Source organism: Oreochromis niloticus, linkage group LG16, assembly GCF_001858045.2.
Source record: "Oreochromis niloticus isolate F11D_XX linkage group LG16, O_niloticus_UMD_NMBU, whole genome shotgun sequence".
In the NCBI taxonomy this organism is placed as follows: domain Eukaryota; kingdom Metazoa; phylum Chordata; class Actinopteri; order Cichliformes; family Cichlidae; genus Oreochromis; species Oreochromis niloticus.
The window spans coordinates 26,747,980-26,764,551 of NC_031987.2; the positions used below are offsets into that span (position 1 = coordinate 26,747,980).

Genomic DNA, 16,572 nt, shown 5'->3' on the forward strand with positions numbered 1-16,572 from the left:
TGATTCTTATATAGCACTTTTCTACTCTGCTTGATCACTCAAAGTGCTTTAAATAGCAGTGCAGGGTAGTCATAGGACACGGAAAACAATGCTAGAGAACACAGAACTATGCAGACAATGTAAAATAGGACAAGAGGAGACTGACATAATATATAGACAAGAAGTGATGCATGAACAGGAAACAGGTGCAGCTCTAAACACAGCTGAAGACAATAGCATACAAGATGCAGAGGACAACCATTACCAAAATAAAACAGGAAGTGGGACACAACAGAACAGGGTAATAGAATTTACTGGGCACAGAGGAAGACAAGAAAACAAGACGGCGAACACAGAAAGGTGCTTTATATTGTAAAGCAAAAACCCTACAATAATACAGAGAAAATTCCAACAATCAAACAACGCCCCCTATCTACAAGCACTCGGTGTCTGTGGGAAAGGAAGGAAAAACCCCCTTTTCACAGGAAGAAACCTCCCGGAGAACTAGGCTCAGGGAGGGGTGGCCATCTGGCGTGACCGGGAATGAATCCAATGCCGAGGAAAGCCAAATCTGCGAGACCCAAAAGTCAAATTAAATATATACAAAGCAATGTGGTAATAAAGAATATGACTTACAGCCGATATTACAAATATGTAATATCGGCATGTTTCCTTTTGGAAATATGTTTCCAAAAGGAAACATGAAAAACCCTCAAAACGATGGTGCAAGACTGAGGGGCTGTAACAGTAACAAGCTTGACAGTCTTTCTTATTTCCCCTGCCTTTAATTCACTTGTGTTTTAATCTATTCTTCTCTTCTTCCTCTTTTTCCCATGTCCATGTTGTTTGCGCCGCCTTGTCCGCTCCCCAGGTCACCGACATGATGCAGAAAGCGCTGTTTGACTTCCTGAAGCACAGGTTCGATGGGAGGTGAGCAGTGAAAGTGAAGCAGAGTTTATCATATAATGCATCGAGGTGCTGGCCGTGCTCTGTGTGACGCGTACAGTTTTTGTTCCAGGATATCCATCACGAGGGTAACAGCTGACATATCGTTGGCCAAGAGGTCAGTACTAAACAACCCCAGTAAGAGGGCCATCATTGAGAGATCCAACACCCGCTCCAGCCTTGGTAAAGCTACAGGAAACTCACTCAATGATGCGCATGTCTTATAGGTGATGTGGAGCGTAAATATGTTGCATATTGTTTCTTATTCATATTTGCTCTGCCGTACATTCTTTACTTTTTGTAGCTGAGGTCCAGAGTGAAATAGAGAGGATCTTTGAGCTGGCCAGGTCTTTACAGCTGGTGGTTTTGGATGCTGACACCATTAACCACCCAGCGCAGCTCATCAAGACTTCATTAGCACCCATTATCGTCCATGTTAAGGTGTCCTCGCCTAAGGTGAGATTAAAAGGCTTAAATTACTTAATTATATTAGCCTAACAGGATACTATATATTATGTTAAAATTGTTTTGTTTTTTTTAAACTGATATTATTTAGAAACGATGACAAAAATCATTACTGTGTTGTACTTGACAGCTACTAACATGCCAAGTGTCAGTGTAAGTTGTGAAATACCAGGAAACCCCTCCAGGCAGTGAGAGAATGTCATAGGCTTGACTGTAATGTGAGTTTGGAGCAGTGACAGGCGTGCCATTGCTTGTGTTGGCTGGATTTTCTAGAAAAGTATCTCTCATATCTGTCATAAACCTACATGTAACAGAGTCCGATTTCAATGGCAGTAGATGGTGCAGAAAAAGGGCCTGTTACGACTAGTCTTCTAGTTTCTTAATTTTTATGCTGTTTTTGTGTCACCCACAGGTCTTGCAGAGGCTGATCAAATCAAGAGGGAAGTCTCAAAGCAAACATTTGAATGTGCAGCTTGTTGCAGCAGAGAAACTAGCACAGTGTCCTTCTGTGAGTAATCATCATCCCCTTTTTTTAATTAAGGGAAGCAACAGCTTCTAAGTTAGGTTTCATGATGTAATCACAAGTGGTGAAAGATGGTGAAAAGAAATCCAAATGCAGCAGCAGTTACACCTTCCTCTCTTCTTTTCCCACCTTAGGAGATGTTTGATATTATTTTGGATGAGAACCAGCTTGAAGATGCTTGTGAACACCTGGCAGAGTACCTGGAGGCGTACTGGCGTGCGACGCACACTTCACTTTCCATGCCGCTCAACCCCCTCCTGGGACGCAATCTGGGCTCCACTGCTCTCTCCCCGTATCCTGCTGCCATTCAGGTGAATTTATGAAGTTAAAGAACAAAAAACTGTCCGGGGTTTCTTTTCTTTTCTTGTTGTTTTACAAAATCCCAGATTTCAGTCAGGTATGACTTCGATTTACCAACCTGCTGGATAGAAGAAAATTTGGATCATTTCAGTGTGTGAATACTCAGCTTTTGATAATGCACTATGCCCTAAAGCCATAGCTGAGGTGCATGGTATTAGCAGTAAAATGTTCTAGCAACAAGATGAAAGCCACACTAAAATCTTTCGAGAAACAAAGGCCCTCCTGCTGTCTTTAAAGTAAAAAGCTTGCAGCTCCTTTACTGATGTAGAGCAGAAGCCTTGAATGCTTAGAGTTAGTTATAATGGTTTGTGGTCACATTTTCAATGCTGGAAAAATATCCACAGCAGGGTTTAGTGGACAACAGATGAGTCTAGTATCTACCGAAATCCTCAGTACAGCCCAGGCACCTAAAGGTTAGGTAGGGTATAGTGAAATAAAGTAAATATAATTTTTGGTACCTACTAACAACATGGTTTAACAGTGAAATGGGCTGTAACACTATTTTAAAAACTTTTTATATTTTTATCTATTGTAATTGTAACTTCCTCAATACTGTAAGTGGGAAACTATAGAACTTTTAATAAGTAAAGCTGTAAAAGAAAAAGTGCATGTGAAACATCACACTTGTGTTTAAGACAAACTGACCTCCTAGGTGTACGTATTTTTCCGAGTACTTGGCAGGTAGTTTGTTTTTGCTCCAAGAATCGGCTTCATTCTTCTGTGTAATACAATCCAAGGCTATGGGATCACGGCTCTGTGGGGGTCAGAACTCCTTGTTCTTATTGTCTGATGATAATTCTTTGAATTTAGCTGTATGTTGGCACTGATTTTGGAGCTGATGAGATGACTCACTGATGGCACTGAAATACAGATACGAATCTTATCTTAGACCCACTTTATTAGCAGATATGATGCCCATAAACTTGCAAAGAACCTCTACCAGAGCCTTTACCTTGCCTGTAGACTTTCATCTCTGCAGTACTCTCTAGTCTTTAGGCAATCTGCTTCAAGTTGGAGCCAAATACTTTAAACTTTGATTCATGACTCCAGAGCATCTGGCATGTTTTTTACACAGGTTCTAGTGCTTTTTGAACGTAGGTGAGTCATTTGGCTTTGTTTCCACATCAGAGAAACAGTTTTTGGCTCTCAGTCTTCCAGTAAAAAAACACTTCAGACCAGATAGATGGGTATGCCAGGGTCCCACCCGTTTCTGACAGTTTTGCTCTTATGGTATTCCACATTATGAGATTTTAAAGAGAAGTTTTCTTAATTTGTCCTTTGTCTGCTGCTTTCGGCTAACCACTGTGTTGCTGGTACTCAATCTTGATTTTTGCAAGAAAAAATGTATTTGAAAAAATCTGTTTGCTTAAAAAGTACCGCTTTTTTAATTGATTATTTGAACAAAAGCACTATTTCCATAAACATCTACAATAATGTATTGATACATGCTCAATCATCTAGGTAAGCAAATCCCAAAAGGTTGATTCTGTTCATCTGGACGTGGCGTTTTCAGTGGGAGAAACATTTTGTCACTCATCCAAGTGACTTCTTTAGTCTCAGCTGACTGCAGGTTTCCCCAGCCTTTTAAACTGTACATTTGCACAAAAAATGGAACCTAGACACTTAAAGAACAATAGGCTGTGAGCAATGTTCCATCTAAGCTGCGCGTGCGCAATTGCGCACTGATGGCACGGTCTCTGCGCAGAAAAAATCTGCGTTGTGCACAAAAAAAAATAATTCTAACCTGAATTGAAATTAAAGTAAATACGTTAACAATTCTGTTATGCAGTGTTAGTCAGTAAGCGACTGGCTGCTCCAGTATGGGATTAGAACGATGCCGCCTTATCCCATAGTCCAGCCAATCACGTGATTCACATTCGTATATACGCAGCTAATCAACGTCGTTGACAGGCTATGACAGCGTCCTTATGTGCCGACACTGGTGTTTTAGTTAGCAAAGCGGCGTGGCTGATGTGGAGTGAAGCCACATTAATGACAACGTGTACAACCATTGGAGATGTGAGCAGGACAGACGGAACAATTGACGGAAAACGTGTGGACTTTATAACAGTTTTTAAATTGTGTTGATAGGCCACATAAAACCGGAGTTATGATAAAAAATATATGCAGTGTTTGTTTTTCTTCCTGAATACTACCGTTGTTTATATTTACTGCGGGAAGAAACGGTAAAAACGGCGTTTTATAAGGAAAAAGCTCGAAAGCACTCTCCGCCTGTGAGCAAAAACAAAACCAAAACACCCCCACCCTTTCCTATTGGTCGAAAAATGTACCGTGTCGACCAATCAAAACATGGCATTTAGTTGTTAAGAAACGGGAGGAAGTTTTAGGAGTGACGGCGGTTTTGAGATGTGAGAGATTTGCGACGTTTAGCGTAAATCTTGTGTAGTTAGTGTGTAGTGTAGTCAATAGTTTTGTTGGTGTGTGAGAACAATGAGGCGACTGCTGAATGTTACAGGTGTTACAGGAGTGATACATCTCCTGTTGTCACGCCTGCAGGTATCAGGCTGTTGTTCTCCTTTATCTCATATTGGACAGAAATTATTTTTTGGAGTGACACAAATAATTTGTGTGGCATCAGATTTGATGCAGAACAGCTGATTGTTCTGTAAATAGTTTGAAATGTTTGTTTAAAAAACGCCTTGGCTGCATTTTTAGGTAAACAGCTGCAAAAAACTTTGGTGTTTGCAAAACTCATTAACTTTTTTGAAGAAGTAACTATATAATTAATTAATCGCATTGGTCATTATATACTGTATTTTGCAGACAGAGAGTTACAGGACTCTCTCGCAGACCACAGACTCATACTCATAATACAAGTCAGAGCTTTATAAAATAAATAAATAAATGAATAAAGGTGTGTTTTCAAAATTGGAGTTCAAGTTATTTTTACTTCCAATAGTGTTAACATACTAAACAGGTCATGAACAAGATTTTTTTAAATTTTCATTGTAAGTGGGCTAAAGAAGTTAATTAAAAGTAGTCTAACATAAATGTAAATGCTGTAATTTGATTATTTTAATAAACCATGTAACTTGGATGGATTCGATGCTGGCGTGACCACAGTGCACACGTCCAATGTCGCTCACAGTGGTCCAAGGGATCGCTCAGGGAGTTTGTGTGTTCGCTCAGACACATGAAAAATTAGAGGGAACATTGGCTGTGAGGTCAGTTCCTTAATCATTAATATGCAAATTCTCATGACCATTGATCAAGAAGAAGAAGTCACTTGGATGAATGATGAAACGTTTGCCCCATTGAAAATGCTAGATCCAGATGAACAGAATCAACCTTTTGGTATCTACAATAATATATTTCATGGGGACACCAATGAAGAAGACTCAAAATAACCATGAGCAACAAACAATTTTATTTGTTATGATTTTATTTTTTTTATTTACTCGCTTACACTCTGTCTGGCTCCATTCAGATTAGCTAGTTGTTGTTTGTAGCATTCCAAATCCGTTCCCAACAGGGAAGTTGCAAAGTGCCCTCTGGTGGACAAACTATAAAATGTCAGCACTAATTATTGAAACGTTGAAGGGTGTTTCTCCCATCTTTACTTCTTGGATTTTTCATTTATTGGCCATTATAAAAGTAGAACCAATAAATCGTCAAATATCTGATATGGGCCGATAATACCAGCCCACTGATAAATCTGTTGGACTCTAATGCAAACATATTAAAAATGTGTGGTTATGTTTATTTTGTTTAAGTGTTAAAAAAGCAAAACGCAGTTTGAAATCAGCACTACTTCTCTCAAACAGGCCCAAAGAAACCGGAACAGCAACCACACGACGACAGACCATTCACCTGTTGAACGTCGCAGCCTAATGCCTGCCGATGAGAACTGCCATAACGAGCGGGCACGGAAGAATCGCAACCGTCTCTCCTCAGGCTCACAGCACAGCAGGGACCACTCTCCTCTGGTGGAGGAGGACTACCAGGACCCCTACCAGGACTCTTATAAGCCTCACCGTAACCGAGGATCCCCGGGAGGCTATAGCCAGGACTCCAGGCACCGGCTCTGAGCTGTGGCCTGCTGTTAACAAAGTATAGGCCTGTGTCTCTTTAAGCGACCACCGTGAACACAAGGGGAAAGTTTGCTATTACATGATAAATCTCTTACATTCACGTGGACTGAAACCACCTTTTATTTTGTGTAGTACCTCATATCTACTTTGGCCTTGGCTCCTGACGAATGGGCATTTGAACCCAAAAATAAGAATCCTGCTCTTGCTTTGATGTGAACAAGGGACTGGATATGAAAGTAGCACAAGATCAGAAAAGTTATATTTAAGAGGGAAAGTTGGACCTGTTTTGAATATGTCCCCAGTATGACATATGGGTGAAGTACACTAGGCCCTTCTGGACCATTCCCGCTGTCTCAGCTGTTACTGTAGCATGCAGGTAAGACTGTAATTACAGGGACCACCTGACTCAGGCCAGTGCCAGACAGCATCCAGCGGTGATGATCAGCGCAGAACTTGTTTGCACGGGTTCAGGAGCTGGTAGAAGGAGAGTTTAATGCATCTTTAATACTCGAGTTTGTGTGCCGCTGTCCTCGATGTGTGTGATAAGTCCTGTAAAGCTTGCTCCCGAATCCTGAATTTTAGAACTATTGTTTTAAAGTGACATGAATGGCTAATTCAGGGTTCATGCAGTAGCTTCCTGTTCCCTTTCTTTTTAAACGCTGTTTTTGTCATAAATCATATGACGGAAAAGGAGAAAACTCATGCAGATACTAATACATTTCAAAGCTCCACAACCTCAGGAATGAGAGGTCATTTAGACCTAGAAGTGTAGCGTTTATGTTCTCACCCCTGATGGGAGTGTGATTCTGAGAGTTATGTTATTTTTGTGATTTTATGATTTCGTTTCTTGAAAAAAAAAGTGGTTTTTCCAGCACAGAAGTCTTTAAAATGGTCACAACAGTGCATTTCTCACATGCCATGCGTCAATCAACTGCTGTTGTCTGTCATGGGTTTTGTAAGACATGGATTAAGCAAGACTTTTGGGTTTTTGTGAGTGACTTATATTGAGGGCTTCCATATATAATACACTGAAAAATAATCAAAGGAAAGAAATTTTAATTTGTGTAAAGTTCAGTTTCCAGAACAATAAATTACATTCCATTTATGTCATTTATATAAGAGCCTTGCATACACCCTCCAAACATTAGACAAAAAATATATTAGTAAAAGGTTTTAAAAAGTAAAGTAATACTAAACACTTTCCTTTAGTAGCAATTTAACATGCACCTCTTCCATATTGTCATTTACAGCTTTTCTGTGTATTCTCCTTGAGTTTTATTAAAGACTACTGATAAGTAAGAAGCTGTCTAAAAGCACTTGGGCAGGACTGCACTGCCTTTGTTAATAGTGTCATTTACATGCTACTTTTATGGAAATGGTGAGCAGCCAGGTCTCCCCCATTTTTCAATTTATATGTACGCTACCAGCTAATATGGGATTAAATAGCATTACCTTTTAACATGACATATCCTTGTATATTGTAATTTAATATTTCGATATTGAAAAGTTCCGTTTTATTTCAGGTCATAGACCAGAGATCTCATTGTGCTGTGATTCTGGAGAGGGAAGTCTGACGAGCAGGCTTCCATTCTTATTTTCCTTACACAGTAGCTTTTATTGTTGTAGTTTCGAAACAGTGGAGCATAACCAGCGATTTAAAAGATTTGAATACTGCCTGTGAGAGAATGATGCATTGATTAGAAGTTGTGTGCACTGTCATTTTACAACTGTAATGAAATAAACTGCTCTTATGCTGTTGTATGGATACCAGTGGGGGTTTTTTTGTTTTTTTTGTTTGTTTGTTTTTTTGGTTTTTGCTTATAGAAATATTCATAAAAAAAAATTTACCTGTTACTGTATTTAATAATTATTAAACCTTTTGTAGATTAAGTTTGCATATAATATAATATAATATAATATAATATAATATAATATAATATAATATAATATAATATAAATGCTTTTCTTTCCGTATAGCGCTCCATAAGATACACGCATGCGCAAGATTGACAGTGCAGGGTACTTCACAACAGCCAGCTGATACGAACTAGCAAGTGACAGTGTTTAGCGTTTTCGGTTTTGTTTTATACAGTAAATCAGTCATCGGACCTACATTTTCACCCCGTAGGTCATGTAGAGTAGAAGTCAGTTCATATAAGTATGGCAGTTGTATTTGAATGCTTTGGCAGGTCATCGTCGTTGTAGTTAGCAAGTTAGCTCGCTAGTTGAAGTTGGCAGGACTGAACATCAAGGCTGGCTAGCTAAGGTACAGCGAATTGTTACAAGCTGGCATCGAAATTCACCACCGTCAGCCATGGGAATACTATTTACAAAGCTATGGAGGCTTTTTAACCACCAAGGTAAGAATGGTGCTGTGGCATTTATCATGAAACTGTCGAAGGTGTAGGAGCTAAGGGGGCTCCGTGGTCAGAGAAGGCCCGCTGGTCTGTTCTCTCATAATTAGCCGTGTAAACAGTTTCTGTCCTTGACGGGACGTTTATTGTTTCATTATTGGTATTGTCGGTGAATTTAAAAGTTGCCACATGGTTTACCGTTTATATTTAACGTTATGGTCAGTATTTCACCTATGGACCGGCGAAGATTATAGTTTTTCTGCGAACATGGCGCTCCGTTTCTGAATTAACTTTGTGTTAGATTATTTATGCTCTCGGGTTCTAGAGCGCAGATAGGCAAAACCTAGTAGATTCCTGGCTAGTGATCTTGAATCAGTAAACAGGTCCTCTGTAACTTGAACCCCGAGATACAGTGTGATGCGGAGTTCAGTCCGGGTTGACACCGGCATTGAGAGTGGAGATGGCTACACCAACAGAGCACACTGAAGTCAGCTACATCAGCAAAATTCTCCAGCGAATGACTTTAGACTAAATCACACTGACTTTGTACTGCCAGTGTGATCACTTAATCTTATCAGGTTAGTGTCAGGAGTTTTCTGATAGGTGACAAATTAAAGGAAGAATCTGAACCCTTGACACCTAGAGTAAGGGGATCCAGCAGCTCTGTTGGGAACCGTTTGGTTGGTGAGTTGTGTGGGTTCGCTTGTCCACTTAGAGGGAAGGATCACAGCAAATACATATGAAGTCGTTCTGAGTGATCACACTTATCCTGCGATAAAACAGGTCTATCCAGATGGGTGTGGTCTCTTCTGTAGGGGCACAAAGGATCATTAAATGCTTTAATGTGTATGAAAATAATGTGAATCATAACATAAAAATAGGTCTTCGCAGACACCTAGCTTCACTCTAACTCAAGTTAACTTAACACATATGGGAGACTTTACACTGACGTGTTAGAGAATGTCGTCATGTACATAACAAAGTCATCCCTGTAAGGAGTAATGTTTTAAAGCTCTGCCTTAACGGCCAGAAACACGTAGGAGCAATGTCAAGATGCATATAAGCTGTTTTGTGGCCAAACAATACTATAATAATACATCTGAGTGAGAGGACCAGACAAAAAGGTTTTACTGCCATTTGCTCAACTCTAAATTATGCTCTTATTTTCTTGTACCCATCCTGTCCCTGAAGCCTGAAAAGCTTTTATTGTCATCCCTGGATGTAGCCTCAGAGCTGCACTTCCAAATCTCAGAAGTCTTACCATTTACCCAGCTGACTGAGACAACCCAGTGGAAGAACAGAAGCACATTAACATATATGTTATGTGATTAGACATTACAAACTTGGATGTCTGGACAGTTTAGTGTTAGTTGGCATGAAAACAACCTTGTTCACAGTATTGGCTTACTAATGGCTTCCACGACTTAGCCATTTGTTTTAGAAATTGTCTCAGGCCATCCTATATTCTGGGCAACAGGTAGGGTTAAATTTGTGCAGACAGTAGTAGTGGGAATTTTTTAAGTTCATCTAGATTTTAAATATACTAAAGGTTTTTTTAATTAAATATTTTCTTCTTCCAATCCCCTCTCCTTTTATGCTATAATATAGTAAATTAGCTACCTTTCAGTTATGAACAGGCTGGTGTTTCGCTGAATTTTAAGACATTTCTTAAGCCAGTTAATAAACACAGTTAATAAACACACATGTGGCAGTCCAATTTAAAACAATGGCAGTTGTCTTTTGGGTGAGGGGGTATATCCACTCAACCACTGTGCAGGCCACATTTAAAGAGAATAACGGTTTGCTTTGTAAGAATATGTACAAGTAGCTTTGCTCACACCTGTGTGACCTTTTTATTCTACGCACAACAGTCCCCTACCCCTGCCTTTTTTCAGCTTTTGTGCAGTAGACAGTATAGTAAGGCCTTTGAGTTCTGTTCTGGAAATAATTGTCTTCTCAGCTGTTTGATTTACTTTTTGTATGTGGTAGAATGCATATATAAAGCTCATTTTTCACCTTGCACAGATCTGTTTGCAAAAGTTTTCGCTTCCTCAGTTTTGAGGTTTTAGTTTTAGTTTTGTTAGCTGAAGGCTTAGCTGTATGTGATTACACACTGATTATGGACTTTCTATGATTTCCTTGAATCACAAGTTGTTTTGTCAAAGGTTAGTTTGGGGATCCATGCAAAAACTGAGTGTGGTAATAGATCTAGATACAATAATATACAAATATGATATAATAGGCATTCCTATTCTTCACTGTCTTCCAAAAAATATTTCAGAGCATATAAATTATTTTCACCTTCCCTAGTGTAAGCAAATGAACCCTTTCTATCTTCTGTTATTCAGCATAGCAGATTATAGATCATATGTGCTAAAAGGCATAGGAGTATTCAAAACTTAAGAGCCAATATGTCTCAACCGACAGGCTGATGCTGATATTTGTCTGTGGCCAGTTTGAATGAAATGTTGTAACTTTTAAGTGGCTGTGGCTTTATCCCATGATAAGCAGTTTAGAGTAACACAGGTTGGGTTTTCCATGTACATTTACAGAAACAAAACTATAACACGCTGTTCGAACATACAACTTGTACAGATAATGCGATAATAAGAGCTGCAGTGTGCTTGGCTGTAGAGATCGGTAAAAGCCAAACTTAGATTGCTTTACTTTTCTAATCTTCAAAAAAAAACAAAAAACAAACAAACTATAAAGTTATAGTTTGATATATATTTTTTTAACTTTCAGTCCACAAACTCTGCAAAAAAACAAAACGCTGCAGTTTTTGCCTAATCCGTAAATGTCAGCAAGAGCTATTTCCCAGTAATCTTATATCAATAGGAGACTTAATGCATGCTTTGTGTATTTGTCGTGTGACGACAAAACACGAAGATAAGTCTGTTAAGCTCAGCTTAATACAAATAGAAGGTAGTGCATGCTTTTTCTGTCATGCACTAGTTTTTTCTAATGACATCAACCAGTCTTTGTTCCTCCTCAGTCCTCATCTCTCTCTCTCTCTCTCTCTCTCTCTCTCTCTCTCTCTCTCTCTCTCTCTCTCTCTCTCTCTCTCTCTCTCATAGAGGTGGCATCATAGTGGTGGGCTGTATGACCTGTAAGGCATTTTCACAGTATATGAAGTTGTTGTTATTATCATCATTATTGTTATTGTTGTTATTACAACCTCGTTTTAAAGCCCAATTTTATTACAACCCCAAGTTACTTAATTTTGTAAAATGCAAATAAAAAATTATTTACAAATCTCATGACTTCATATTTTACTAATAATAGATCATGTAAAACATCAAATGTTCAAATGTTTCATGAAAAATATTAGCTTATTTTGATACCAGTGACACAACAGTTCTAAAAGTAACCATTACTAAAAAAGAAACAACTGGAGGATTTTATCAGGTAAGTAACTAGGTTAATTGGTGACAAGCCAGTAACACAACTGAGTATGAAAAGAGCATCTTAGTAGAGCAGTGAGTTTGTCAGAAGTAAAAATGGACAGAGGTTCATTATTCTGTAGAAAACTGCATTGACAAATTCTGGAACAACTTTCAAAATAATATTCCTCAATGTAAAAACGTGAAAGCTTTACCCAGTCTGTATCCAACGTTTTTCTGTTAAATGCTGTCATGCATTTGAAAGTCTCTGACCCAGTTTTCTTCCATCTAATTCACCTTCCATTTACCCTTGTTCTGTCCTTCATTCTAGGGCCTCATTACTATTTAGTGCAGTTATGGCAGACAGTGCAGTTGATACTGGCCCAAGGACGTGCTGTAGTATGTTGTTGTTACAAATAAACATTTACATGGTTTTATAAAACTCTGCATCAGCAAATAGTTTTAGTTTACTACGTGTTGCAACCCTCACGTCAACACTCATAACATGGTTGAATGATGTTTCTCTTGTTCCTTCTTTACTTTTTATTTTTCATTTATTGGCCATTATAAATACTGGTACCAGTATATCAGCAAATACTACTGGTCAGGTTCTAGTTGAGCCATACACCTAGATAATAGAAATTGAAAAATTCCTGTTATTCAAGAAATTGTGACCAGTATACCAAATGTATTCTTATACCAACCAGCAATATTGGAACATAATGACGTTTTACATTTGAAAAGGACCTTTAGTTCTGTTGCTCTGTCTGGCTAGTATTTTACATGAGATTTTTTTAAAGGAAATGATAATCAGCGCTTTGTTCCTTCACACTAGACCAAGGTTAAAACCTTACCTTTGGCCTATGGTTGTGTCTGCTATTGGACATCTTGCCTTCTGTTTGTATCAGCAGCAAGATAGAAATCGATCTTAGCTGTCACATCTTGTTTATCTTTTTCACCAATGCTTTTTTGTGCATTAGAGAGATGCGTCTATATGTTATATCCACAGCTGCTGATGGCTGCAGCCTGACTCTACAAGCTTGCTTTAAACCGCCCACTAAGTCATCTGTAGCTGTGAAGGTACACTGTTCACAGCATCACAATGTCCCACTGATCCTAGATGTGTGAAGCTACACAATTTGTACCAAAGGATGGTATGGATTAGTAAAAAGGTCATTGTTTGATTCTCTCAATTCAGACATTATTTTGAACCAACTACTTTGTTTACATAAGAGCCATACATCAGTTAGTCTTTAGCAATTAAACCCACATATTGATGTCACTGTTAGTATGTGATTTCTTTGTCTTTTTGGCTTTCAGAGCACAAAGTTATTATTGTGGGCCTGGACAATGCTGGCAAGACCACAATTCTTTATCAGTTGTAAGTATCCAAATCTGGCTTGTACAGTAAACGTCTTTATGTTTCTTTCTTTTTTTCCTCAAGTCATATAATGTATTAAAAATGGATATGGCTATTCTGTAAATGTTGCTTGTGTCAACAGAACCTAAAGATTGTTTTTATGTTAATAGTTCAATGAATGAGGTGGTACACACATCCCCAACGATTGGGAGCAATGTGGAGGAGATAGTCGTCAACAACACTCATTTTTTGATGTGGGACATCGGAGGCCAGGAGTCTCTTAGGTCATCGTGGAATACATACTACACAAACACAGAGGTATGAGATTATGTTGGCTCACTCTGACTGAACGAAAGAAAACTCTGAAGACTTCCCCTTACATTGCCGTTACGTGTGACTGTTCCTGTGGTTTGGCAGAGGTTGTTATTTAATTACATGTACATTATTTATCCCTTTCTTCTTTGACTAGTTTGTAATTGTGGTGGTCGACAGCACAGATAGAGAAAGGATCTCAGTAACCAAAGAAGAACTCTACAGAATGCTAGCACATGAAGTGAGTACTGTTTAAAAAGTGACAAAGATACTTATAATTTTAATGTAATTTTATTAGATATATTCAAATTAATATTATCATTATTATTATTATATTGTTATTATTATTATATTGTGGTATAAAATAATGGAAACCATGTGTCCCATGGAGCAGTCATTATTTATGAGGCTCTGTCACATGATGTCAGAATCTAGTAGAAATTAACTTGATCTCAAGGTGCTTAATTTTTAAATTTCAAATATTACTGAAACTGTACCAGCAATATTATTGTTTTCTGGTTCTTTGTATGTATACTGAATATGAAATGTCTTTCTGAGTTGATGCTATCAGTCATTTTTCAGTAAATGAGATTTTGTCTGTACTGTTAACTCATCACAGTGTTAAAAATACACATTAAACAAAGCAAACAAATGTTTCCTTATCTTGGCTTCTCTTTTGATGTTTCTTATCTTGTCTCCAGGACTTGAGAAAGGCAGGACTGTTGATCTTTGCGAATAAGCAGGATGTGAAAGGATGCATGTCTGTGGCTGAGATCTCCCAGAGCCTCCAGCTTACCTCCGTCAAAGACCACCAGTGGCACATCCAGGCCTGTTGTGCCCTCACAGGAGAGGGGTGAGGATATAAACTTGTTATATGAGAAAATTTAATTTACGTATGTATTAAATGATTATATAGTATTTGCTTTTATGCAGGGAAAATGTGATGAAGGGTCAGACTTACTAAGCAGGGCAAATTAACATGAGGCTAAAATCTCCAAATTGCACCAGAGGGAGTGGAAAGTTGTGAGGGTGATCTACTAACATTGCTCTCATTTATTAACAAAGAAGCAGCCTGTTCATTTGAGAAATGACTCTTCTACCAAAAGCAGCACAAATTAGCCAGTCATAAACAAAGCAGACCCAATGAGGAAGCAAATAATGTACCAGCCACAGTAGTACAAGCGCAGCTTTCATGCATGTGATTCTCTCCAGAAACAGCAATTCAGATCAATGAGAGTCAGCTAGAGTAGAATCAATGTTTCTCTTCAGTTAGAAATAGCTGGGGACTGTATGTGGATAAATCTGACAGCTCAGGAAGGCTAACAGCATCTTTTTGATCTGTAGAAGAACACAGAACATTATTTACCTTCAAGCCTCGACCCATTTGTACGTTAACGAAGTTACTGTTTTGTGCATAAATGCACTCAGTGGTCCTTCTTTTTTGTATTTCCTTTTCCCTGCATGCTGTTTGACACGGCAGGTATTTATAAGTGGCAGCAATAAGTCCCATTAATTGCTGTATTCTGGCAAACGTATTAATATAGTGTGTCACAGATCTGATAATAGAAAGTTAAAGCCGAGCTGTAGCAGAACCGCGTATATGTACTACTGAAAAAACATGCAGAGGCTTTTGTGCACCCTAGAGCTTTCATTGTGTTAATTATGGAAAGATCTCTGTGTACAAATTTGATGAAAAACTACAAACCCATCAGCCAACTGTATAAAATAAATTAGCTACCTATAATAATACACAAAACATCTGTTTTATCGGGATACCAGTATTATTGCTGAAATAAGTGTGACTTGGCTGTAAAGATTCAGGATGGGGGCTTAATGATGACTTATAGGACAGAGCCAAAGCTTTGGCTGGTGCTCAGTTCTTTTCAATTCATGCCAATTATGCACTTGAATACTCCTAGCAACAGCTACCACAGAGCCACATCAGGTGCAAAATAAGAGATGCTTATTAAGGGTGAAATTTAGCAGACTTTGCAGTGAATTTTGTGATTATTTTAAATATTCTTCATATTCTTTTACTAAATAACACCAGTAACAGGCCCAGAGTATTAGCAATTAGTTTCCCTTAAACTTTTGTTCTTGTACAGTATAAAAAAATTTTTCTTAATGCTTTTCTCTTTGTTTTTCTCTCCCACTCTCTTCCACCAATGTCTTTCTTTCTTTTTTAACCTCTAGGTTGTGCCAGGGTCTTGAGTGGATGATGTCACGGCTGCGTGTGAGATGATGACTTTGAAAATGTTCATTAGGAGTGTGCCCCTTCTCTCTTATTTTTGCCTCCAGATATGAAAATGAGGATGGGGGTGAGGTCAGTTGATGGATGGCCCTCTCCTCTTCTTTGTGAAGCTGACATGGACAGACCGCTGCCAGAACTTTATATACTTCTGTAATAATTTATTTTACAAAAGGCATCTGAACTGAGAACAAAAAAACCCCATTACCTTTTCAGAAGGACGTTGAACAACAAAGAGACTCGAATTATTTAAAATGAAATTTCTGCACGGTTTTCCTTTGAGCAAAACACAGAGGTCAGCAACGTATCTGCCTTGGAACTCTACATGGACTGCGTGTGAGTCTAGCCCATGGTGGCCTTGCAGTATTGCCGAACTGGCTGTGGTGGTTTTTAATTGCGTCTCTGTGTGAACAGTCCAGTATTCTCTTCAAACTTGGTGCCTGCAGCAGAATGTTCAAGCGATTATGGTTGATGGCGACTGAAACATGCAGAAGGGAGGGTAGAATCACAGTGTGCCCTCTTCCTTTCAGTCCTTGTTAATAATCACTGAAATAAAGTGTTTTTATCTGTTTCAGGTGAATTGCATTGTGT

General features: G+C 38.6%; 2 protein-coding genes across 4 annotated transcripts in view; both read left to right on the top strand.

The window, feature by feature from the left end:
- cacnb4a (calcium channel, voltage-dependent, beta 4a subunit) overlaps positions 1 to 8,091 on the top strand; it is a 35,687-nt gene extending 27,596 nt beyond the window's left edge. For all 3 annotated transcript variants that reach the window (XM_003454895.4, XM_005475391.3, XM_005475392.4), the window contains 6 exons: positions 851 to 909; positions 998 to 1,107; positions 1,229 to 1,380; positions 1,802 to 1,897; positions 2,047 to 2,223; positions 6,058 to 8,091. In XM_003454895.4, the coding sequence (XP_003454943.1) occupies positions 851 to 909; positions 998 to 1,107; positions 1,229 to 1,380; positions 1,802 to 1,897; positions 2,047 to 2,223; positions 6,058 to 6,321 (858 nt within the window). In that variant the 3' untranslated portion in view covers positions 6,322 to 8,091. The remainder of the gene's footprint in view (positions 1 to 850; positions 910 to 997; positions 1,108 to 1,228; positions 1,381 to 1,801; positions 1,898 to 2,046; positions 2,224 to 6,057) is intronic.
- Positions 8,092 to 8,313: 222 nt separating this feature from the next.
- arl5a (ADP-ribosylation factor-like 5A) lies at positions 8,314 to 16,561 on the top strand. Its single transcript, XM_003454894.4, has 6 exons — positions 8,314 to 8,684; positions 13,382 to 13,442; positions 13,592 to 13,739; positions 13,891 to 13,974; positions 14,435 to 14,586; positions 15,927 to 16,561. The coding sequence occupies exons 1-6, from the start codon at positions 8,639 to 8,641 to the stop codon at positions 15,973 to 15,975; spliced, it is 540 nt and encodes a 179-aa protein (XP_003454942.1). The 5' UTR covers positions 8,314 to 8,638; the 3' UTR covers positions 15,976 to 16,561.
- Positions 16,562 to 16,572: the final 11 nt, after the last annotated feature.